Here is a 24,784-nt window from a genome sequence, read left to right as displayed (position 1 = left end):
AGGGTTGATCTGGAGTAGATCTTGGGTTTATCTGTAGTGGAATTGGGTGGGTCTACAGGAGATCTTAGGTTTATCTGGTATGGAACTGGGATAGTTCTAGGGTGGATCTGGGTTAGATTTTGGGGTTCTCCATGGTGGAACTGGGATGGATCTAGGGTAGATCTAAAGTGGATCTTAGGTTTATCTGGGGTGGAACTGGGATGGATCTAGGGTAGATATAAAGTAGATCTTAGATTTATCTGGGATGGATGTAGGGTGGATCTAAAGTAGATCTTAGATTTATCTGGGGTGGAACTGGGGTGGATCTAGGCTGGATCTAGGAAAGATCTTGGGTTTATCTGTGGTGAAACTGGAATGAATCTAGAGTGGAGCTGGAGTAGATCTTGCGTTTATCTGGGATAGATCTAGGGTGGATCTAGGGTGACCTTAGGTGAAACTAGGATGGATCTAGACTAAATCTGGAGTAGATCTGGGGTTTATCCAAGGTGAAACTGGGATGGATCTAGAGTGGATCTGGGGTAGAGCTTGGGTATATCAGTGGTGATTGGTGAAACTGGAATGGATCTGAAGTAAATCTTAGGTTTATCTGTAGTGGAACTGGGATGGATCTTGGGTGGATCTGGTGTAGATCATGGGTTTATAAGGGAACTGGGATGGATCTAGCGTGGATCTGGAGTAGATCATGGTTTTATAAGGGAACTGGGATGGATCTAGCGTGGATCTGGAGTAGATCATGGGTTTATAAGGGAACTGGGATGGATCTAGCATGGATCTGGAGTAGATCATGGGTTTATAAGGGAACTGGGATGGATCTAGCATGGATCTGGAGTAGATCGTGGGTTTATAAGGTAACTGGGATGGATCTAACGTGGATCTGGAGTAGATCATGGGTTTATAAGGGAACTGGGATGGATCTAGCATGGATCTGGAGTAGATCATGGGTTTATAAGGGAACTGGGATGGATCTAACGTGGATCTGGAGTAGATCATGGGTTTATAAGGGAACTGGGATGATCTAGCGTGGATCTGGAGTAGATCATGGGTTTATAAGGGAACTGGGATGGATCTAGCGTGGATCTGGAGTAGATCATGGGTTTATAAGGGAACTGGGATGGATCTAACGTGGATCTGGAGTAGATCATGGGTTTATAAGGGAACTGGGATGATCTAGCGTGGATCTGGAGTAGATCATGGGTTTATAAGGGAACTGGGATGGATCTAGCGTGGATCTGGGGTAACTCTTGGGTTGACATGGGGTGCAAATGGGGTAGAACCAAGATTGAACTAGGGTGGCTCTGGAGTAGATCTTGGTGGATCTAGGATGAATCTGGTATATATCTGGGGTATATTCACAAAGTAATTCTCCTGCGCTTGAGTGGTAGGCCTGGGGATATATACTGCAGACAACTTCTTTCTACCCCAATGGCCTTGCTGCCCTCCTCAGGACAATGGATATCCTTAGAACTGTAAAATAATAGCAAGAGAAGGGCTCACCGACCTAGCGCATTACCAACTACATATCTGGGGTAGATATAGAGTGGATCTGGGGTAGATCTTGGGATTATCTGTGGTGGACCTGGGATGGATCTACAGTCGATCTTAAGTTTATCTGGGGTGGAACTGGGATGGATATAGGCGATGCAACGATATGGCCCGTGGGACCCAGAGGCTCTTGAAGGATGTGGGGTACTCCTGGTTCAGCTTCACCAATGACTCTTGTGTCTAGGGTCATCCTATGTCCACTAGGGGCATAGGATGACTGAGAACTGATATCATGGATTACATGAGATGGGACAGTAATGATAATTCTTGTATTGCAGGATATCTTGAAATATTACAAGTGGTTAATTCTGAACACAACAGGTCAATAGAGTGTCTCCTTCAATGTGGAACATAGACTGTTGAGATGTTAATTGATGTTAATCACCTCCAGCTACCTGGCTGTAGTGATGAAAGCTTGCTGTGATTGCATTCTATTGTCTATTGTGTTAATTAAGTCTGGCTCCTAAGATATTTCATTGTGCTATGCTAACTAACCCTGTATTGTGTGAAAGTTCTATTGATGATAATATGTGTTGTGAGTTAACACCCTCTAAAGGTCAGACGTCTGACTCATGTTCACTAAAGGAATATGTATTATGTAGCAGGTGAGAATAGCTTATCGCAGAGTCAGAAAGTCTGTGTAAGATGTGGATTGAGGGGGACTCGTTGGCACCCATTGTGTGATGTTGTGGGTGGAGTGTGTCATTGTCCCGTTGATTACTGCAGCATGCTTTCTAACTGTATATAAGAAACCTGAGTTTACTATTAAAGTCATTGGCCCGGATTCACAAAGCACTTGCGCTGACGTATCTCCAGATATGCCGCGTAAGTGCAAATATGCGCCATCGTATCTGTGCGCCGGACCCACAAACTAAGATACGCCTAAAAACAGGCTTCATCCCAACGACGTAACTTGTCTACGAGAGCGTAGAGTGGGCGCATATTTACGCTGGACGCATGTGGCGCTCCCATTGATTTTCTATTAAAATATGCAAATGAGGGAAATACGGCGATTCACGAACGTACGTGCGCCCGGCGCAGGCTACGCGCGGTGCGCGTAAGTTCTATGTCCGGCGTAAAGTTATGCCCCATAAAGGAGGTGTAACTCAGCAGCATCCATGAAAAGGGCTGCACCAGGGAACCCAAGCCGGCGTAATTTACGTTGGACGTGTGTGACTGGGCGTAGATTACATTCAGGGCGTACACAGTGATCCGGCGTATCTTAGGCAGCTGTTCCGACGTGGTTGTGAGCATGCGCACGGGGATGTGTCCATGTCCCGGCGCATGCGCAGTTCGTTATACGTATCTGTCTGGCGTTCGGCCCATCATTTGCATGGGGTCACGGCTCATTGGCATGGCTCACGCCCACTTCCACCTACGCCAGCTTACGCCTTAGAAACCCAGCGCAGTTTTGGGAGCACTGGCTTTGTGAATTCCGTGCTTGCCTCTCTGCGCTGCATCGGCGTAGCGTATATTATTTGCGCTACGGCGGCATAAATGTGCGCTGCTGTCTGTGAGTCCGGGCCATTCTGTCTGGAACCAGAGAACAGAGCTGTGTCTCGTTATTCTGGGGAATTGAATGGGTCCTGTCTGCTGGATTGTGGAGTGTCGGATAAGCTGTCTTGGGTTGGTGGAATGGAATATCGTAAACGGCATTAACCCCTGACCGTTACAGGCTGGATCTTGGGTAACTCCTGGGTTTGAAGGGGTGCAAATAGGGTGGAACCAAGATGGGTCTGGAGTAGATCTTGGTGGATCTAGGATGGATCTGGGGTATATTAGGGAGAGATCTAGTATAGATCTTGGGTTAATAGGTATTAGCGGTAAATACTGTATATATGAGCAATGATAACGTTCTCATATACAGTATATAAATAATTTAGGGGGGGGGGGGGTCTGTGTGATAACATTTCCAGCCCTGAAAGCAAAGTGAAGGGAAAATCGCAGAAAAGTTATTTGTAAAAAAATAAAAGTAAAAATAAATAAAAATAAAAGAGATACAAAATAAGAATAATTAGCGGTAAACTCCTGAGCCTCATTATTTGGCGTCTTTGCTCCCGTTTAGCGGGGTGAGAACAGATGGTGCAGGAACGAGGCCCCAGAGGATACGCGGCACAATGCAAATACGGAACAGCAAAGTCAGCAATGACAGGAAAACATCGCACACAACGTGACGATCCGTGTGAAAGGAATGACTCCGCCCCCCCAGGGGACGCGCACATCTGTTCTCCTAATCCCTGAGAATCCAGAGCCGAGTTATCCAAGTTATCACCAGACACGGCTACGGGGAATGCCGAGCGGATCTCCGGCACGTATCTCCAGGACGGGGCCCCCGAACACCCGGCGCTGTCACATTTCATACACAACGGTGGGATTCTGCTGCTGCTCCCTACTTCCCTCAACATTCATATTCCCTCAATATACTAAAAGGAACCCTTTCCTGATATGCAGACTTACTGTAAAGTTACATTGTACAGTCTGATCACTGGGGGGGGGGGAGACTAAGGAAATGCTGCCTCCTGCCTGCAGCAGAATGATGACATCATCTCAGCCTAGGCAAAGCCACTGGACTGGAGCTCAGGGGCAAATCTTTTTAATTATAAAAGGTGGAGCTTTTCTGAAATAGGATACCCGCCGGTGTATATTGAGGCATGCCAGGGGGAATTGTAAAGTTACTGATAGGTCCACTTTAACATACGGAAACGCCTTCTTCCTACCCGCAGCTTACAATTATACATCGGCTGCCATATTTTTCCTTATATATCCCGAACTGGCTTCCCATGTAGTAGCGCTGCACAATGTTTCTGCCTTACTCAGGGCCGCCATCAGGGGGGTACAGGCAGTACACCTGTAAGGGGCCCGGAGGTCCCCAGGGCCCCAGATGGCAACCCCCCCTTTTTTTTTTATTAAAAAAATATATTTTTTTTAATATCATTTTTATTTTATTTTTAATTAAAGGGCCAATTTTTTATTTTATTTTTTTAGAGGTCCAGAGGTCCCCAGGGCCCCAGATGGCAACCCCCCTTTTTTTTATAAAAATTAAAATAAAAGATGTTTTTATATTATTTTATTTCTTTTTTTTTATATATATATATTTTTTTATTAAAGGGCTAAGAGGTCCCCAGGGCCCCATGTGGCAAACGCCCTTTTTTTTTATAAATGTTTATTTTTTTATTTTTGTGTATATATATTTTTTTATTTATTTTTTATTAAAGGGCCCAGAGGTCCACAGGGCCCTGGATGGCAACCTCCTTTTTTTTTTATAAATGTTTATTTTTATTTTGTATATATATTTTTTATTTATTTTTTATTAAAGGGCCCAGAGGTCCCGGATGGCAACCCCCCTTTTTTTGTAATTTCTTTTTATAAAAAAACAAAAAACAAATATTAAAGGGCCCAGAGGTCCCCAGGGCCCCAGATGGCACCCCCTTTAAAAAAAAAAAAAAAAAAAAAATATATATATATATATATATATATATATATTTTACATATATTTTTTATTTATTTTTTATTAAAGAGCCCAGAGGTCCCCAGGGCCCGGATAGCTACCCCCTTTTTTTATATATATTTTTCTTTACTTCTCAATTCGCGGCAGCCCCCCCGCTTCTCAATTTCAGGCGGCAGCACCCCCCCCCCCCCCCGGCCCATGCCTGAAGCTGTGTAAAGGGCCCCATAATTCCTGATGGCAGCCCTGGCCTTACTACCCCTCTTATCCCACTACTGTCTGTATAGAAACCAGTGGACGCTGCCATCTCTTATTCAGCCACACGAGGGAGCCCAAGAACCATATTGACTGTTTTACTGTTTTACTTCTTTTCCAACATCAATCCCCCCCCGATCCGGTCACCTGGCATGTGAAGGGCGGGTGGCATTATACAGGTCGCCTTTAGAACACTCACCTTTCTGTTGAACTGTTCGAAGATGTTGCAGCCCTGTGAGTTAAGGATGGCGATGGCCTGAGCGAAGTGGTGTCTCTACGGGGGGGGGGGGGGGAACAAGACACAGGGGGATCAGACAGAGGAACTCTTTTTTTAAAACCTGTGCCACCCTCCCTTCCCCCCGAACAAACAGAGATTGACAAGCAATGTAAACTGTTACAGTTGTCCCTGAAACAGGAAGTGAGGGGAAATCTTCCAATTGGGACACCTACCTTTAGAAGGTATGATTATGTTACCTTTAAAGTGGAGACCCCCCCTCCCCACCGCCTTCCCCGGATAAACACATGGACATGTTTTACATCATTGGTGGCCAGCAGCATCTCCCCCCATTGTTCTCAGGGTTGGCCCACCGCTAACATCTGCATCAGATCTAGCGTGGTTTGTGTCAATGGCGTCATCATGCCATCCGCAATGGTGCCCCCTGGGTTGCTGCAGAGCCTACAGTGCCCCATAGAACCTCCAATTGTGTCCCACAATGCCCCAAAGCTTGCTGCAGAAAATATAGTTCCCCACAGTGCCCCAACAGTGTCCCACAGTGCCCCCAGCCCCCCTGGTGGTGCCCCCTGGCTTGCTACAGAGCCAACAGTCCCCCCCACAGTGTCCCTCAGCCCACTGGTGGTCCCCCTGGCTTGCTGCCATGCCTACAGTGCCCCATAGTACCCCCAACAGTGTTTCACAGTGCCCCCTCCCGGTGGTGCCCCCTGGCTTGCTTCAGAGCTTACAGTCCCCCCATAGTACCCCCCACAGCGCCCCCCAGCCTGCCCCACAGTGGTGCTCTCTGGCTTGCTGCCGAGCCTACAGTCCCTCATAGTACCCCCAGCAGTGCCCCCTCCCGGTGGTGCCCCCTGGCTTGCTGCAGAGCCTACAGTGCCCCATAGTACCCCCAACAGTGTCCCAGAGTGCCCCCTCCCGGTAGTTCTTGGCTGAATTCCTACCTGCAGGAAGACCATGGATGGACCATGTGCACAGAGTTTGGTTGAACTTGATGGCTGTGTGTTTATCAACCTAACCCAACACTGCCACGTGCCACCAGCAATATACAGCTCCATCCGATTACCCATAGTACCGAGTCCATCAAAGCTTTGGTAAGGTCTACTGAGCCCCGATGAAGGGAGAGTTATGACCCCCCCAAACTTGTTGGCCATTTGATGTGATCTTACAATAAACAAATAAAGCAGTTGGGACTATTTGGTCTGGTGATCCCGTTTTGTAAATTTTTGCTTTTAACCACTGAGCCACGGCACTGGGCCGAGGGGCCCTTCCAACCTCCCAGCCAAACCTGAACGGACCAGATAGTTGACCAGCACACGGTAAGCACGTCATGCCATTCCAGGAATGAAGAAAATAAAGCACTTACCTCCATCACAGATCCCTCCGAGCTGTAGAGACCGGCCAGGACAGACTTCTGCAGAGGATAGAAGGAAGAGAATCAGAGCCGGCTCTTTAATTAGGCAAATTAGGTGGTCGCCTAAGGCCTCGCAGTCACAGGGGCCTCGCGGCCGCCTAACTTGCCCAATGCATTACCCCAGTTTTGAGGGACAGGGGACCTTAAGTTTGCTGTGCTCAGGCAGCGTTAAGAGCCCTGACTCAGGATCAGTGTCTCTAACAACCAGTGAATATCGATGACACCACCCCTTGTGACGTCAATGACCCAGCATGCCCTCAGTCAATGATGTCACAGGGGGGCGGGTTCACCAGGTGAAATCATTGGGTGGCCCACGCCCCTAAAGAGCAGGATCTGGGGGGCTTCCAGATTTCGATAAGCCCCCTGCACGCAGACCCCCACAACCACCGGCCAGGGTTGTGGAGAAGAGGCTCTTGCCCTTGAATTATTTTTCCCCATTTTGGATGTGAATGGGGCCCCGTGTCAAGTTTTGCCTAAGGCCTCACAAAGCCTAGAGCCACCTCTGAAGAGAATGATCACTTGCTGGACAGAGAGGACGCTGTAAAGTCACATTACGGCAAAGCTGAACTCCAAGAACATCAGGGAGGGGGCTATTTTAGTACCTATGCTGGCATGCACAGCAATTTTTACAGGCAGAGGCTCCCAGTGAATAAAAGTTCCCTGGGCCCCATGAGTTCAGCAGTAGGGGCCCAAGGTAGATAGGAGATAATTAACTCATATTAGGGAGCATGTTGCAGGGATGGTGGGAACCTCTCATAATGGGCACAGCGGGGGTACAGACCCGGGAACTCAGCACAGGGATGGTGGGAACCCCTCATAATGGGCACAGCGGGTGTACAGACCCGGGAACTCAGCACAGGGATGGTGGGAACCCCTCATAATGGGCACAGCGGGTGTACAGACCCGGGAACTCAGCACAGGAATGGTGGGAACCCCTCATAATGGGCACAGCGGGTGTACAGACCCGGGAACTCAGCACAGGGATGGTGGGAACCCCTCATAATGGGCACAGCGGGGATACAGACCCGGGAACTCAGCACGGGGATGGTGGGAACCCCTCATAATGGGCACAGCGGGTGTACAGACCCGGGAACTCAGCACAGGGATGGTGGGAACCCCTCATAATGGGCACAGCGGGTGTACAGACCCGGGAACTCAGCACAGGGATGGTGGGAACCCCTCATAATGGGCACAGCGGGTGTACAGACCCGGGAACTCAGCACAGGGATGGTGGGAACCCCTCATAATGGGCACAGCGGGTGTACAGACCCGGGAACTCAGCACAGGGATGGTGGGAACCCCTCATAATGGGCACAGCGGGTGTACAGACCCGGGAACTCAGCACAGGGATGATGGAAACCCCTCATAATGGGCACAGCGGGTGTACAGACCCAGGAACTCAGCACAGGGATGGTGGGAACCCCTCATAATGGGCACAGCTGGTGTACAGACCCGGGAACTCAGCACAGGGATGGTAGGAACCCCTCATAATGGGCACAGCGGGTGTACAGACCCGGGAACTCAGCACAGGGATGGTGGGAACCCCTCATAATGGGCACAGCGGGTGTACAGACCCGGGAACTCAGCACAGGGATGGTGGGAACCCCTCATAATGGGCACAGCGGGTGTACAGACCCGGGAATTCGGCACAGGGATGGTGGGAACCCCTCATAATGGGCACAGCTGGTGTACAGACCCGGGAACTCAGCACAGGGATGGTGGGAACCCCTCATAATGGGCACAGCGGGACTGCAGACATGTAAATGAAGAGCTAGAAAAATAATTCATATTCTTAAACTGAACTTACTGAAGCCACTTGGAAGGAATTATTCGTCCCTCGGTGGTCCAGATCATGGCACATACAGGATACAAACAAGGCAAAAATTTCAATATCCCTAAAAAGAGGGAAAAAAAAACAACAACAAATGTATCAGAAAATTGAAGAAAAACAAATGAAATGAATTCATTTGGAAACTATTCCTGAAAAATGGTGCAAAGAAAAGAAGTGTGAAAATCAGTCCTGCTACGGAACTAACAAATCAGAAGGAAACCTGACCGGTCTATTTTTCTCCAGTCACGGTGGACAGTAGTCGTTAGGCTCCGCCCCTGCAGAACCGACCTCTTCTCTATCTATAACAGTGGCCTGTGCGTCCATAGAGGGCGCAGGAGCGCCGCCCCCTCTCTCTCCTGCACCACCACTGATCAACAATACAATGATTCATGCATTACAGGGCACAATGGCAGCATTTTACAGGGCACAGTGGCGACAATTGATGGGCACAGTGGTTGACAATTGATGGGCACAGTGGCGACAATTGATGGGCACAGTGGCGACAATTGATGGGCACAGTGGCGACAATTGATGGGCACAGTGGCAACAATTGATGGCACAGTGGCTGTGATTGATGGCACAGTGGCTGCGTTTGATGGCATGGCACAGTGGTGACAATTAATGGGCACAGTGGCGACAATTGATGGAACAGTGGCTGCTTTTGATGGCATGGCACAGTGGTGACAATTAATGGGCACAGTGGCGACAATTGATGGCACAGTGGCTGCATTTGATGGCATGGCACAGTGGCTGCGTTTGATGGCACAGTGGCTGCGTTTGGCATGGCACAGTGGTGACAATTGATGGCACAGTGGTGACAATGGGCATGGTAGCAACAATTGATGGCTGCATTTGATGGCATGGTAAATGATTGCAAAGTGGCTGGGTTTGATGGCATGGCACAGTGGCGACAATTGATGGCATGGCACAGTGGTGACAATTGATGGCACAGTAGTGACAATTGATGGCACAATGGCTGCATTTGATGGCACAGTGGCTGCGTTTGGCATGGCACAGTGGTGACAATTGATGGCACAGTGGTGACAATGGGCACGGTGGCAACAATTGATGGCTGCATTTGATGGCATGGCACAGTGGCAACAATTGATGGGCACAGTGGTGATAAATGATTGCACAGTGGCTGGGTTTGATGGCATGGCACAGTGGAGACAATTGATGGCATGGCACAGTGGCGACAATTGATGGCACAGTGGTGACAATTGATGGCACAGTGGCTGCATTTGATGGGACAGTGGCTGCGTTTGGCATGGCACAGTGGTGACAATTGATGGGCACAGTGGCGATAAATGATTGCAAAGTGGCTGGGTTTGATGGCATGGCACAGTGGAGACAATTGATGGCATGGCACAGTAGTGACAATTGATGGCACAGTGGCTGCATTTGATGGCACAGTGGCTGCGTTTGGCATGGCACAGTGGTGACAATTGATGGCACAGTGGTGACAATGGGCACGGTGGCAACAATTGATGGCTGCATTTGATGGCATGGCACAGTGGCGACAATTGATGGGCACAGTGGTGATAAATGATTGCACAGTGGCTGGGTTTGATGGCATGGCACAGTGGTGACAATTGATGGCATAGCACAGTGGCGACAATTGATGGCATGGCACAGTGGCGACAATTGATGGCACAGTGGTGACAATTGATGGCACAGTGGCTGCATTTGATGGCACAGTGGCTGCGTTTGGCATGGCACAGTGGTGACAATTGATGAGACAGTGGTGACAATGGGCACGGTGGCAACAATTGATGGCTGCATTTGATGGCATGGCACAGTGGTGACAATTGATGGGCACAGTGGCGATAAATGATTGCACAGTGGCTGGGTTTGATGGCATGGCACAGTGGCTGCATTTGATGGCATGGCACAGTGGCGACAATTGATGGCACAGTGGCGACAATTGATGGCACAGTGGCGACAATTGATGGCACAGTGGCGACAATTGATGGCACAGTGGCGACAATTGATGGCACAGTGGCGACAATTGATGGCACAGTGGCGACAATTGATGGCACAGTGGTGACAATTGATGGCACAGTGGCTGCATTTGATGGCACAGTGGCTGCATTTGATGGGCACAGTGAGGCTTCAATTGTCTTTTTTTTTTTCACCAGCTGCCACTGATCTATAATCTCTGTGGGAGAGCGCCATCTAGTGAGGTAGGAAAGGAACAGCAACTCACTCCAGATAGTTGACCAGTTCCAGGTTCTTGTAGAGGAGATAGCAGAAATGCGTCACAGAGAAGGCGTGCATCCAGTTGTGATATGGAGGGTCCCTGTACCCCTTCTTCACCATAAGGCAAAACCTGCGGGAATGAATCACACCTATAATTACCACATGGCTGGATTGGCAAGCGGGCCACCCTAGGGCGACACCCACATGTGGTTCCAGGGCCAATCAGACCGATGACAACATACCTGACCAGAGTGGTGCGGTCTATCTTGTAGTTATTGTTGAAGTTCATGTCATCAAACATACTGAGGATAGCCTATGACAGGAGAGAACGGGGACATGTCACCAATCACCATACAAATATAATACAGAAGGGAGTGCCCGATTGTAATATGGGACAGCAAAATTATCATTCCTACAGTCCTGACCCTCAGGAGGTCAATCACCTATATTATTTTCCCAGGATCTTGGAGGGGCAATCACATCTGTGTGCTCATTGGAGGAGATATATTCAAGCAATCACATCTGTGTGCTCATTGGAGGAGATCCATTCAAGCAATCACATCTGTGTGCTCATTGGAGGAGATCCATTCCAGAAATCACATCTGCGTTCTCATTGGAGGGGATCCATTCCAGCAATCACATCTGCGTTCTCATTGGAGGGGATCCATTCCAGCAATCACATCTGCGTTCTCATTGGAGGAGATCTGTTCCAACAATCACATCTGCGTTCTCATTGGAGGGGATCCATTCCAGCAATCACATCTGTGTGCTCATTGGAGGGGATCCGTTCCAACAATCACATCTGTGTGCTCATTGGAGGGGATCCATTCCAGCAATCACATCTGCGTTCTCATTGGAGGGGATCCATTCCAGCAATCACATCTGCGTTCTCATTGGAGGAGATCTGTTCCAACAATCACATCTGTGTGCTCATTGGAGGAGATCCATTCCAGCAATCACATCTGCGTTCTCATTGGAGGGGATCCATTCCAGCAATCACATCTGTGTGCTCATTGGAGGGGATCCGTTCCAACAATCACATCTGTGTGCTCATTGGAGGGGATCCGTTCCAACAATCACATCTGTGTGCTCATTGGAGGGGATCCATTCCAGCAATCACATCTGTGTGCTCATTGGAGGGGATCCATTCCAGCAATCACATCTGTGTGCTCATTGGAGGGGATCCATTCCGGCAATCACATCTGTGTGCTCATTGGAGGGGATCCATTCCAACAATCACATCTGTGTGCTCATTGGAGGGGATCCATTCCGGCAATCACATCTGTGTCATCCTCAGGGAGGGATCAGGGGGTATTAAGGGTACCTGTCACCCACCCCCGGGGCAGTCATGTGACATCACTCACCATAACAGTGTCGTCCTCGGGGAGGGATCGGGGGGTATTATGGGTACCTGTCACCCACCCCCGGGGCAGTCATGTGACATCACTCACCATAACAGTGTCGTCCTCGGGGAGGGATCGGGGGGTATTATGGGTACCCGTTACCCACCCCCGGGGCAGTCATGTGACATCACTCACCATAACAGTGTCGTCCTCGGGAGGGATCGGGGGGTATTATGGGTACCCGTCACCCACCCCCGGGGCAGTCATGTGACATCACTCACCATAACAGTGTCGTCCTCGGGGAGGGATCGGGGGGTATTATGGGTACCTGTCACCCACCCCCGGGGCAGTCATGTGACATCACTCACCATAACAGTGTCGTCCTCGGGGAGGGATCGGGGGGTATTATGGGTACCCGTCACCCACCTCCGGGGCAGTCATGTGACATCACTCACCATAACAGTGTCGTCCTCGGGGAGGGATCGGGGGGTATTATGGGTACCTGTCACCCACCCCCGGGGCAGTCATGTGACATCACTCACCATAACAGTGTCGTCCTCGGGGAGGGATCGGGGGGTATTATGGGTACCCGTCACCCACCTCCGGGGCAGTCATGTGACATCACTCACCATAACAGTGTCGTCCTCGGGGAGGGATCGGGGGGTATTATGGGTACCTGTCACCCACCCCCGGGGCAGTCATGTGACATCACTCACCATAACAGTGTCGTCCTCGGGGAGGGATCGGGGGGTATTATGGGTACCTGTCACCCACCCCCGGGGCAGTCATGTGACATCACTCACCATAACAGTGTCGTCCTCGGGGAGGGATCGGGGGGTATTATGGGTACCTGTCACCCACCCCCGGGGCAGTCATGTGACATCACTCACCATAACAGTGTCGTCCTCGGGGAGGGATCGGGGGGTATTATGGGTACCTGTCACCCACCCCCGGGGCAGTCATGTGACATCACTCACCATAACAGTGTCGTCCTCGGGGAGGGATCGGGGGGTATTATGGGTACCTGTCACCCACCCCCGGGGCAGTCATGTGACATCACTCACCATAACAGTGTCGTCCTCGGGGAGGGATCGGGGGGTATTATGGGTACCTCTCACCCACCCCCGGGGCAGTCATGTGACATCACTCACCATAACAGTGTCATCCTCAGGGAGGGATCGGGGGGTATTACGGGTACCTGTCACCCACCCCCGGGGCAGTCATGTGACATCACTCACCATAACAGTGTCGTCCTCGGGGAGGGATCGGGGGGTATTATGGGTACCTGTCACCCACCCCCGGGGCAGTCATGTGACATCACTCACCATAACAGTGTCGTCCTCGGGGAGGGATCGGGGGGTATTATGGGTACCTGTCACCCACCCCCGGGGCAGTCATGTGACATCACTCACCATAACAGTGTCGTCCTCGGGGAGGGATCGGGGGGTATTATGGGTACCTCTCACCCACCCCCGGGGCAGTCATGTGACATCACTCACCATAACAGTGTCATCCTCGGGGAGGGATCGGGGGGTATTACGGGTACCTGTCACCCACCCCCGGGGCAGTCATGTGACATCACTTACCATAACAGTGTCGTCCTCGGGGAGGGATCGGGGGGTATTATGGGTACCTGTCACCCACCCCGGGGCAGTCATGTGACATCACTCACCATAACAGTGTCGTCCTCGGGGAGGGATCGGGGGGTATTATGGGTACCTGTCACCCACCCCCGGGGCAGTCATGTGACATCACTCACCATAACAGTGTCATCCTCGGGGAGGGATCGGGGGGTATTATGGGTACCTGTCACCCACCCCCGGGGCAGTCATGTGACATCACTCACCATAACAGTGTCGTCCTCGGGGAGGGATTGGGGGGTATTATGGGTACCCGTCACCCACCCCCGGGGCAGTCATGTGACATCACTCACCATAACAGTGTCATCCTCGGGGAGGGATCGGGGGGTATTATGGGTACCCGTCACCCACCCCCGGGGCAGTCATGTGACATCACTCACCATAACAGTGTCGTCCTCGGGAGGGATCGGGGGGTATTATTGGTACCTGTCACCCACCCCCGGGGCAGTCATGTGACATCACTCACCATAACAGTGTCGTCCTCGGGGAGGGATCGGGGGGTATTATGGGTACCTGTCACCCACCCCCGGGGCAGTCATGTGACATCACTCACCATAACAGTGTCGTCCTCGGGGAGGGATCGGGGGGTATTATGGGTACCTGTCACCCACCCCCGGGGCAGTCATGTGACATCACTCACCATAACAGTGTCGTCCTCGGGGAGGGATCGGGGGGTGTAGCAGAATTCTGAAAAATATGGATCAATCTGGGAGATGGGAAGGATCCCTTTACTCTGCAACTTCCTTGTTTCTTCCTCGCACACCTAAAAAATATACAAGTTAGGTCAGTTCAGTGATAGGTGATAAGGGCAACATGCACAGTGCCATGTCAGATCAGCAACCAATCAGAATTCAGCTCTAATCAAACGGTCTGCAGCAAAGTCAAATCTGATTACTCCATCAGCCATCATCATCATGCATGTGGTTAAAAAATACATGTAGAAACACCTACATTTTTGGGCAGTGGGGTGGGACATCCCAAGATCCTACAAACCCAGCCATACCCAGGAGGCGGGGCTTTGACTTACCCAACTTTAGAGCTCTGACACCCCCTGTTGGCTGGTGACACACCCTACTTTGGAGCTCTGGCTCCCCCTGTTGGCCGATGACTCACCCTACTTTAGAGCTCTGATGCCCCCCTGTTGGCCGATGACTCACCCTACTTTAGAGCTCTGATGCCCCTTGTTGGCCGATGGCACACCCTACTTTAGAGCTCTGGCTCCCCCTGTTGGCCGGTGGTACACCCTACTTTACAGCTCTGATGCCCCCTGTTGGTTGGTGGCACACCCTACTTTACAGCTCTGACGCCCCCTGTTGGCCGGTGGCACACCCTACTTTACAGCTCAGATGCCCCCCGTTGGCTGGTGGCACACCCGACTTTGGAGCTCTGATGTCCCCTGTTGGCCAGTGGCACACCCTACTTTAGAGCTCTGAGGCCTCCTGTTGGCCGGTGGCACACCCTACTTTAGAGCTCTGATGCCCCCTGTTGGCTGGTGGCACACCCTACTTTAGAGCTCTGATGCCCCCTGTTGGCCGGATACTCACCCTACTTTAGAGCTCTAACGTCCCCTGTTGGCCAATGACTCACCCTACTTTAGAGCTCTGATGCCTCCTGTTGGCCGGTGGCACACCCTACTTTAGAGCTCTGGCTCCCCCTGTTGGCCAGTGGCACACCCTACTTTACAGCTCTGATGCCCCCCGTTGGCTGGTGTCACACCATACTTTAGAGCGCTGATGCCCCCTGTTGGCCGGTGGCACACCCTACTTTAGAGCTCTGACGCCCCCTGTTGGCCGGTGGCACACCCTACTTTAGAGCTCTGAGGCCTCCTGTTGGCCAGTGGCACACCCTACTTTAGAGTTTGGCGCCTCCTGTTGGCCGGTGACACACTACTTCTGGGATATGGGGAGGATCCCTTTACTCTGCAACTACTTTAGAGCTCAGATGCCCCCCCGTTGGCTGGTGTCACACCATACTTTAGAGCTCTGATGCCCCCTGTTGGCCAGTGGCACACCCTACTTTAGAGTTTGGCGCCTCCTGTTGGCCGGTGGCACACTACTTCTGGGATATGGGAAGGATCCCTTTACTCTGCAACTACTTTAGAGCTCAGATGCCCCCCCGTTGGCTGGTGTCACACCATACTTTAGAGCTCTGATGCCCCCTGTTGGCACACCCTACTTTGGAGCTCAGATGCCCCCCGTTGGCTGGTGGCACACCCTACTTTAGAGCTCTGACGCCCCCTGTTGGCAGGTGGCACACCCTACTTTAGAGCTCTGATGCCCCCATGTTGGCCAGTGGCACACCCTTCTTTAGAGCTCTGAGGCCTCCTGTTGGCCGGTGGCACACCCTACTTTACAGCTCTGATGCCCCCTGTTGGTCGGTGGCACACCCTACTTTAGAGCTCTGATGCCCCCTGTTGGCCGATGACTCACCCTACTTTAGAGCTCTGATGCCCCTTGTTGGCCAGTGGCACACACTAATTTGTAGCTCTGGCTCCCCCTGTTGGCCGGTGGTACACCCTACTTTACAGCTCTGATGCCCCCTGTTGGTTGGTGGCACACCCTACTTTAGAGCTCAGATGCCCCCCGTTGGCTGGTGGCAAACCCTACTTTGGAGCTCTGATGTCCCCTGTTGGCCGGTGGCACACCCTACTTTAGAGCTCTGATGCCCCCTGTTGGCCAGTGGCACACCCTACTTTAGAGCTCTGAGGCCTCCTGTTGGCCGGTGGCACACCATACTGTTGGTCAAAGACATACCCCACTTTAGAGCTCTGACGCCCCCTGTTGGCCGATGACTCACCCTACTTTAGAGCTTTGATGCCCCCTGTTGGCAGGTGGCACACCCTACTTTAGAGCTCTGGCTCCCCCTGTTGGCCGGTGGTACACCCTACATTACAGCTCTGATGCCCCCTGTTGGTCGGTGGCACACCCTACTTTAGAGCTCTGATGCCCCCTTTTGGCCAGTGGCACACCCTACTTTAGAGCTCTGACGCCCCCTGTTGGCCGATGACTCACCCTACTTTAGAGCTTTGATGCCCCCTGTTGGCCGGTGGCACACCCTACTTTAGAGCTCTGGCTCCTCCTGTTGGCCGGCGGTACACCCTACTTTACAGCTCTGATGCCCCCTGTTGGTCGGTGGCACACCCTACTTTAGAGCTCTGACGCCCCCTGTTGGCCGATTACTCACCCTACTTTAGAGCTCTGGCTCCCCCTGTTGGCTGGTGTCACACCCTACTTTAGAGCTCTGACGCCCCCTGTTGGCCGATTACTCACCCTACTTTAGAGCTCTGGCTCCCCCTGTTGGCCGGAGGCACACCCTACTTTAGAACTCTGATGCCGCCTGTTGGCCGGTGGCACACACTACTTTAGAGCTCTGAGGCCTCCTGTTGGCCGGTGGCACACCCTACTTTGGAGCTCTGATGCCCCTGTTGGCTGGTGGCACACCTTACTTTAGAGCTCTGATGCCCCCTGATGAACGGTGGCACACCCTACTTTAGAGCTCTGATGCCCCCAGTTGGCCCGAAGACTCACCCAACTTTAGAGCTCTGGCGCCCCCTGTTGGCCGATGACTCACCCTACTTTAGAGCGCTGACGCCCCCATGTTGGCCGGTGGCACACCATACTTTAGAGCTCTGACGCCCCCTGTTGGCCAGTGGCACACCCTACTTCGGAGCTCTGATTCCCCCTGTAGGCTGGTGGCACACCCTACTTTAGAGCTCTGACGCCCCCTGTTGTCCGGTGGCACACCCTATTTTGGAGCTCATATACCCCCATTGGCTGATGGCACACCCTACTTTAGAGCTCTGACGCCCCCTGTTGGCCAGTGGCACACCCTACTTCGGAGCTCTGATTCCCCCTGTAGGCCGGTGGCACACCCTACTTTAGAGCTCTGATGCCCCCTGTTGGCCGGTGGCACACCCTACTTCAGAGCAGTGGTTCACTTTAATAACCATGCAATGCCATAAAGGATTCCTTTAAACTTCTAGCACCTCACTCCGTAGTATTTCAGGGCCATTAAGTCGGAAGATGGATCGCCAAGGCCAAGACGACTGACTCAACGGGAAGTCATGTCCAGAGCAGATATTCAATAAAACGGGGAATATAGCGAATCTGCCTCCAGCTGGGCACAGTAATGGCCCGTCGGTTCTCTAAGTGGAAATGCGACCAGCTCAGTGCTGGTTATTGAGGCCTTGCGATAAAGTTATGAGTCGCCCTGGGGCCCTGCCGCTTCTCTCAGCCTGAGCGCGGATGATGGCATTGAACGGGCAATTTACTGCGGATAATACGCTCATGTTGATTACATTAGGGGTCACCCGAGCACCGAAGGATCGGCACATCACCGAGAACAGAGAAGGTTCTGGAGAGGAAAGGGTGGTGATAACCATAAAAGGTGAAGATCTTTTCTCCCTTTAATTTTATATGACGATATTGATGTTGGGGGGGGGGGGGGGGGGTCCTTAAAATGTTGATTTAGTATAACAGAAGTCAATTATTTTATTGGTCAATAACGGTACAGAATATGCCAGTAAAGGCTCTCATACACTATAGTGCCAAAAGTATTGGGACACCTGTCTTTAGGAGCCCTGCCTAAAGCTGTGTAAGGGGCCCCAAAATTTGTGATGGATGCCCTTGCTTGAAAGCAGAAAGTAGGGGTCTGGAGGAGGACCAGAGAAGGGCTGGAGCTCTCCTGGGGGTGCGAGGGCCACATGAAATGGCCTGGAGGGCCCACGGGCCTTGCGTTTGACACCTGTGCCCTAGGTACTTGCAGGGCCGACATCAGGAATTATGGGGCCCCTTACACAGCTTTAGGCATGGGCCACCTGGAGCAGAGAAGCAGGGGGGGGGGGGTGCTGCCGCCTGAAATTGAGAAGCGGGGGGGACGGGACCTTTACAAAAAAAAAAGAAGAAATAAAAAAATATATATATAATATAATATAATAACAATTTTAAAAAGGGGGTTGCCATCTGGGGACCTATGGGCCCTTTAATAAAAAATAAAAATATATATAAAAAAAAAAAATATTTATAAAAAATAAATAAAAAATTGTCCCTTTAATAAAAATGTATTATAAACAAAAATAAAAAAAAGGGGGGTTGCCATCCAGGGGCCCTGGGGGCCTCTGGGCCCCTGGGGACCTCCGGACCTCTAAAAAAAAAAAAAAATTGGCCGTTTAATAAAAAATAAAAATATATATATATATTTTTTTTATAAAAAAATAAATAAAAAAAGGGGGTTGCCATCTGGGGCCCTGTGGGCCTCCGAACCCCTCTGTACCCCCCTGATGGCGGCCCTGGGTACTTGATTTTATTTTATGCACCTGTGGCCATGGAGGTGATTGGAACACCTGAATCCAATGATTTGGAGGGGGTGTCCCAATACTTTTGGCAATATAGTGTATATCCAGATCTAGACATTTCGCAGCTTCCGCGAGCCACTTCTGAAAATCGAATGGAGGAACCCCCAACATTTATGTCTTCTCACCTTCATGTGATACATCATCATCTCATTGGCCAGGTGACTCCTGAACTGCGCCTCCCTCACCTGCTTGTACAGCAAGGACTGCGGGGGAGGGGAGAGAGAAAAAAAACACAAATTAGGATCACATGACTGAAAGGGAACAAATATGTTTTATATGTAAATTTTTCTTTATATATTATTTCCAGTTTAAAAAAAAAAAATAACATTTACATTTGTTTTTTTTCTTTGATCACCATAATAATAAAATAGAGGAATATGTTATATTTTTTGCAGGTGATAATCTCCAAGTAATATCAGAAAAATTTATCGGTTTCCATAAAAATTTCTGGTCGGAGGTGGGGAGATCAGATTAAATGCAGAGAAGACTCATCCATCCAGGAGGGGCACATACAGTGCTACTGCACGCCCCCGAACACTGTGACAGCTGCAGGTCACATGACAGCAATTGGGTAGGCTGGGTGCCAATCAGGTTATCACTGTGACAGCCAATCCCTTCCTGTCCTAGGGTGACAACGCTCACTTACTGTACTGTATCTATGGAGGAGGAGTGTTGTCACCCTAGGACAGATCCTGGTGATCCTGTCAGAAAAACGCTTCCTGCCCTCAGGTGACAACGCTCACTCACTGTACTGCATCTATGGAGGAACAGCGTTGTCTCACTAGGACAGATCCTGGTCATCTTGCCAGAAATACACTTCCTGTCCCAGGGTGACAACGCTCACTTACTACTATAGAAGAGCAGTGATGTCACCATAGGACAGATCCTGGTGATCCTGCCAGAAATACACTTCCTGTCCCAGGGTGACAACGCTCACTCACTGTACTGTATCTATGGAGGAACAGCGTTGTCACACTAGGACAGATCCTGGTCATCTTGCCAGAAACATGCTTCCTGTCCTCAGGTGACAACGCTCACTCACTACTGCATCTATGGAGGAGCAGCACTGTCATCCTTGGTATCACCCTAGATTTTGGCCCCATACTATGGAAGAATGAACCCAACTCATAACGAACACCGTTATCATCTGTTGCTGGTTAGAATGGGAGGACCAAGAATAAGACTTCCATTTCCAGCTGGGAAAACGGTGTGTGGGTGTGGGTATGGGTGTGTGTGTGTGTGTGTTGTGTGGGTGTGGAGGTGTGTGTGTGTGTTGTGTGGGTGGGTGGGTGTGGAGGTGTGTGTGTGTGTGTGTGTGTGTGTGTGTGGGTGTGTGTATGTGTGGGTGTGTGTGTGGGGGTGTATGGGGGTGTGTGTGTGGGGGTGTGTGTGTGGGGGTGTGGGTGTGTGTCTGTGGGGGTGTGTGGGTGTGTGGGTGTGGGTGGGTGTGTGGGGGTGTGGGTGGGTGTGTGGGTGTGTGTGGGTGGGTGTGTGTGGGGGTGTGTGGGGGTGTGTGTGGGTGTGTGGGGGTGTGGGTGGGTCGGTGTGTGGGGGTGGGTGTGGGGGGGTGTGTGGGTGTGTGGGTGTGGGTGTGTGTGTGTGTGGGTGTGGGTGTGTGGGGGTGTGTGTAGGGGTGTGTGTGTCTGTGTGTCGGTGTGTGGGGTAGGTGTGTGGGTGGGGGGGCTCTCTTACGTGAGCAATACTGATCCCGCAGTAAATGGAAAATGCCGTGGCCAGATCTTCATCAAACTTGGTGAATCCAGGCCCGTTAATTTTGTTGACCAGTTCTGCCACACCGATGACCTCTGCAATAAAGAAGAGCTTCTGTGAAGATGTCTGTTTGATACATTTATATATCTCCAACAATTTCTGTAGGATCTTTACAGAGCACAATAAACTTTTCAGATCAGTCCCCACCCCCGAGGAGCTGACGGATTCACAATATGAGTGAAAGCTGCATGGAGACAACATCGTATTCTCCTTAAAATCCTTATCCAGTCATCCTGGGTCTGGTAGGTACACTATACAATTTCTCCACAATCATATGTCGGCAACAGATTCTTTAGACCTTTACAGAGAACACAGCACCTTTCAGATCAGTCCCCGCCCTGGAGGAGCTCACAGCTATATATTTTTCAGATTGTTGGTAGGCAGTAGACTTTCCAATACCAATAACCAGACGATTTTGTATTGTACACTATACATTTTCTCCACTGTAATTACATTGCCAACAAATTCTGTAGGCTTTTAAAGAGTACATCAAAAGCTTTCAGAGCAATTCCCACCCTGGAGGAGCTTTGGATTTTCAGATTTCTGGAGGACGCGCCTCCCAATACCTTTAACCTGCCATCCTGGGTACAGTGCACTATGTGGCTTCTTCACCGTTGTCATATATTGGTAAAACTGAACTTTTCAGACCAGTCCCCGCCCTAGAGGAGCCGTGACCAGGACATGAGATTGACAGGAGGGCACTGTGGTATCATGTGAGATGGGGGGGACCATGAGGAGATTGGGGAAGGGGGGGATTTGTGTTGGGAGGAGGAATTATGGGGGCAGCGGGGGGAAAGAATTGGGGGTACGCTACACCGCCTTAAAGATGCGGCGCTCTCTCTGAATCTGGCTATTAGTCCGTAGGGTTCAATATTGAGTTGGCTCCGCCCTTTGCAGCTATAACAGCTTCAACTCTTCTGGGAAGGCCGTCCACAAGGTTTAGGAGTGTGTCTATGGGAATGTTTGACCATTCTTCCAGAAGGGCATTTGTGAGGTCAGGCGCTGATGTTGGATGAGAAGGCTTGGATTGTAGGGGCTCAACTCAATATTGAACCGTACGGACTAAGACTGGGATGCTATTAAATTTCATGTGCGTGTAAAGGCAGGCGTCCCAATACTTTTGGTAATCTAGTGTAGTTTGTAAACAAATGACTGCGTAGAGTGAGCTGCATGTCCGGAGTCGCTTGTTCCGGACATGCAAACATAAACCTTCACCTTTTACTTTGCTTCTGCTGTCCCCTGAGAATTTTACTGGAAGTCTCAAGTATTCTGCCAATGCAGATCTCTCATTTAATTTCCTGTCTATTGTATTAAGCTGTTCATAGACATATATGGAATAATGGACCCCTGGCATCTCTGGAATGAGCAAGCAAGCAAACACAGAAGGATGCCACGGTGATCAGGGGTGCTGGGATAAACAGGGATACTGGGATGATCAGGAAAGTTTAGATGAGCAGGGGTGCTGGGATAGTCAGTGGTGTAGTCATGAAAGACAGAAGTTGTCAGACAAACCTGATTTCTTTTTATGAGGAAAGTAAAAGCTTAGACAGAGGGGTGGCTGTGGACGTGGTATACTTGGACAGAGGGGTGGCTGTGGACGTGGTTTACTTGGACAGAGGGGTGGCTGTGGACGTGGTATACTTGGGCAGAGGGGTGGCTGTGGGCGTGGTTTACTTGGACAGAGGGGTGGCTGTGGACGTGGTTTACTTGGACAGAGGGGTGGCTGTGGACGTGGTATACTTGGACAGAGGGGTGGCTGTGGACGTGGTATACTTGGACAGAGGGGTGGCGGTGGACGTGGTATACTTGGACAGAGGGGTGGCGGTGGACGTGGTTTACTTGGACAGAGGGGTGGCTGTGGACGTGGTTTACTTGGACAGAGGGGTGGCTGTGGGCGTGGTTTACTTGGACAGAGGGGTGGCTGTGGACGTGGTATACTTGGACAGAGGGGTGGCGGTGGACGTGGTATACTTGGACAGAGGGGTGGCTGTGGACGTGGTATACTTGGACAGAGGGGTGGCTGTGGACGTGGTATACTTGGACAGAGGGGTGGCTGTGGACGTGGTTTACTTGGACAGAGGGGTGGCTGTGGACGTGGTATACTTGGACAGAGGGGTGGCTGTGGGCGTGGTTTACTTGGACAGAGGGGTGGCTGTGGACGTGGTTTACTTGGACAGAGGGGTGGCTGTGGACGTGGTATACTTGGACAGAGGGGTGGCTGTGGACGTGGTATACTTGGACAGAGGGGTGGCGGTGGACGTGGTATACTTGGACAGAGGGGTGGCGGTGGACGTGGTTTACTTGGACAGAGGGGTGGCTGTGGACGTGGTTTACTTGGACAGAGGGGTGGCTGTGGGCGTGGTTTACTTGGACAGAGGGGTGGCTGTGGACGTGGTATACTTGGACAGAGGGGTGGCGGTGGACGTGGTATACTTGGACAGAGGGGTGGCTGTGGACGTGGTATACTTGGACAGAGGGGTGGCTGTGGATGTGGTATACTTGGACAGAGGGGTGGCTGTGGATGTGGTATACTTGGACAGAGGGGTGGCTGTGGACGTGGTATACTTGGACAGAGGGGTGGCGGTGGACGTGGTATACTTGGACAGAGGGGTGGCTGTGGACGTGGTATACTTGGACAGAGGGGTGGTGGTGGACGTGGTATACTTGGACAGAGGGGTGGCGGTGGACGTGGTATACTTGGACAGAGGGGTGGCGGTGGACGTGGTATACTTAGACAGAGGGGTGGCGAAGGACTTGGTATACTTGGACAGAGGGGTGGCGGTGGACGTGGTATACTTGGACAGGGGCGTGGCTGTGGACGTGGTATACTTAGACAGAGGGGTGGTGGTGGACATGGTATACTTGGACAGGGGCGTGGTTGTGGACGTGGTATACTTAGACAGAGGGGTGGCGAAGGACTTGGTATACTTGGACAGAGGGGTGGCGGTGGACGTGGTATACTTGGACAGAGGGGTGGCGGTGGACGTGGTATACTTGGACAGAGGGGTGGCGGTGGACGTGGTATACTTGGACAGAGGGGTGGCGGTGGACGTGGTATACTTGGACAGAGGGGTGGCTGTGGACGTGGTATACTTGGACAGAGGGGTGGCGGTGGACGTGGTATACTTGGACAGAGGGGTGGCGGTGGACGTGGTATACTTGGACAGAGGGGTGGCGGTGGACGTGGTATACTTGGACAGAGGGGTGGCGGTGGACGTGGTATACTTGGACAGAGGGGTGGCGGTGGACGTGGTATACTTGGACAGAGGGGTGGCTGTGGGCGTGGTATACTTGGACAGAGGGGTGGCGGTGGACGTGGTATACTTAGACAGAGGGGTGGCGAGGGACTTGGTATACTTGGACAGAGGGGTAGCGGTGGACGTGGTATACTTGGACAGAGGGGTGGCGGTGGACGTGGTATACTTGGACAGAGGGGTGGCGGTGGACGTGGTATACTTGGACAGAGGGGTGGCGGTGGACGTGGTATACTTAGACAGAGGGGTGGCGAGGGACTTGGTATACTTGGACAGAGGGGTGGCTGTGGACGTGGTATACTTGGACAGAAGGGTGGCTGTGGACGTGGTATACTTGGACAGAGGGGTGGCTGTGGACGTGGTATACTTGGACAGAGGGGTGGCTGTGGACGTGGTATACTTGGACAGAGGGGTGGCTGTGGACATGGTATACTTGGACAGAGGGGTGGCTGTGGACGTGGTATACTTGGACAGAGGGGTGGCTGTGGACGTGGTATACTTGGACAGAG

At 51.4% G+C, this 24,784-nt stretch overlaps 1 protein-coding gene across 1 annotated transcript in view; it reads right to left on the bottom strand.

Annotated features, from left to right (window-relative positions):
• PDE2A (phosphodiesterase 2A) overlaps positions 1 to 24,784 on the bottom strand; it is a 394,708-nt gene that overhangs the window by 16,650 nt on the left and 353,274 nt on the right. The window contains exons 18-25 of the mRNA XM_040339780.1: positions 20,944 to 21,056; positions 19,377 to 19,454; positions 14,539 to 14,661; positions 11,158 to 11,228; positions 10,923 to 11,045; positions 8,693 to 8,780; positions 6,838 to 6,885; positions 5,442 to 5,516 (exon numbers count right to left, since the gene is read on the bottom strand). Coding sequence (XP_040195714.1) covers positions 5,442 to 5,516; positions 6,838 to 6,885; positions 8,693 to 8,780; positions 10,923 to 11,045; positions 11,158 to 11,228; positions 14,539 to 14,661; positions 19,377 to 19,454; positions 20,944 to 21,056 — 719 coding nt within the window. The remainder of the gene's footprint in view (positions 1 to 5,441; positions 5,517 to 6,837; positions 6,886 to 8,692; positions 8,781 to 10,922; positions 11,046 to 11,157; positions 11,229 to 14,538; positions 14,662 to 19,376; positions 19,455 to 20,943; positions 21,057 to 24,784) is intronic.

The sequence above is a fragment of the Rana temporaria genome, chromosome 2, assembly GCF_905171775.1.
Source record: "Rana temporaria chromosome 2, aRanTem1.1, whole genome shotgun sequence".
NCBI lineage: Eukaryota > Metazoa > Chordata > Amphibia > Anura > Ranidae > Rana > Rana temporaria.
Note: the sequence above shows the minus strand (reverse complement) of the source record. Positions and strands in the feature narration are given on the sequence as shown.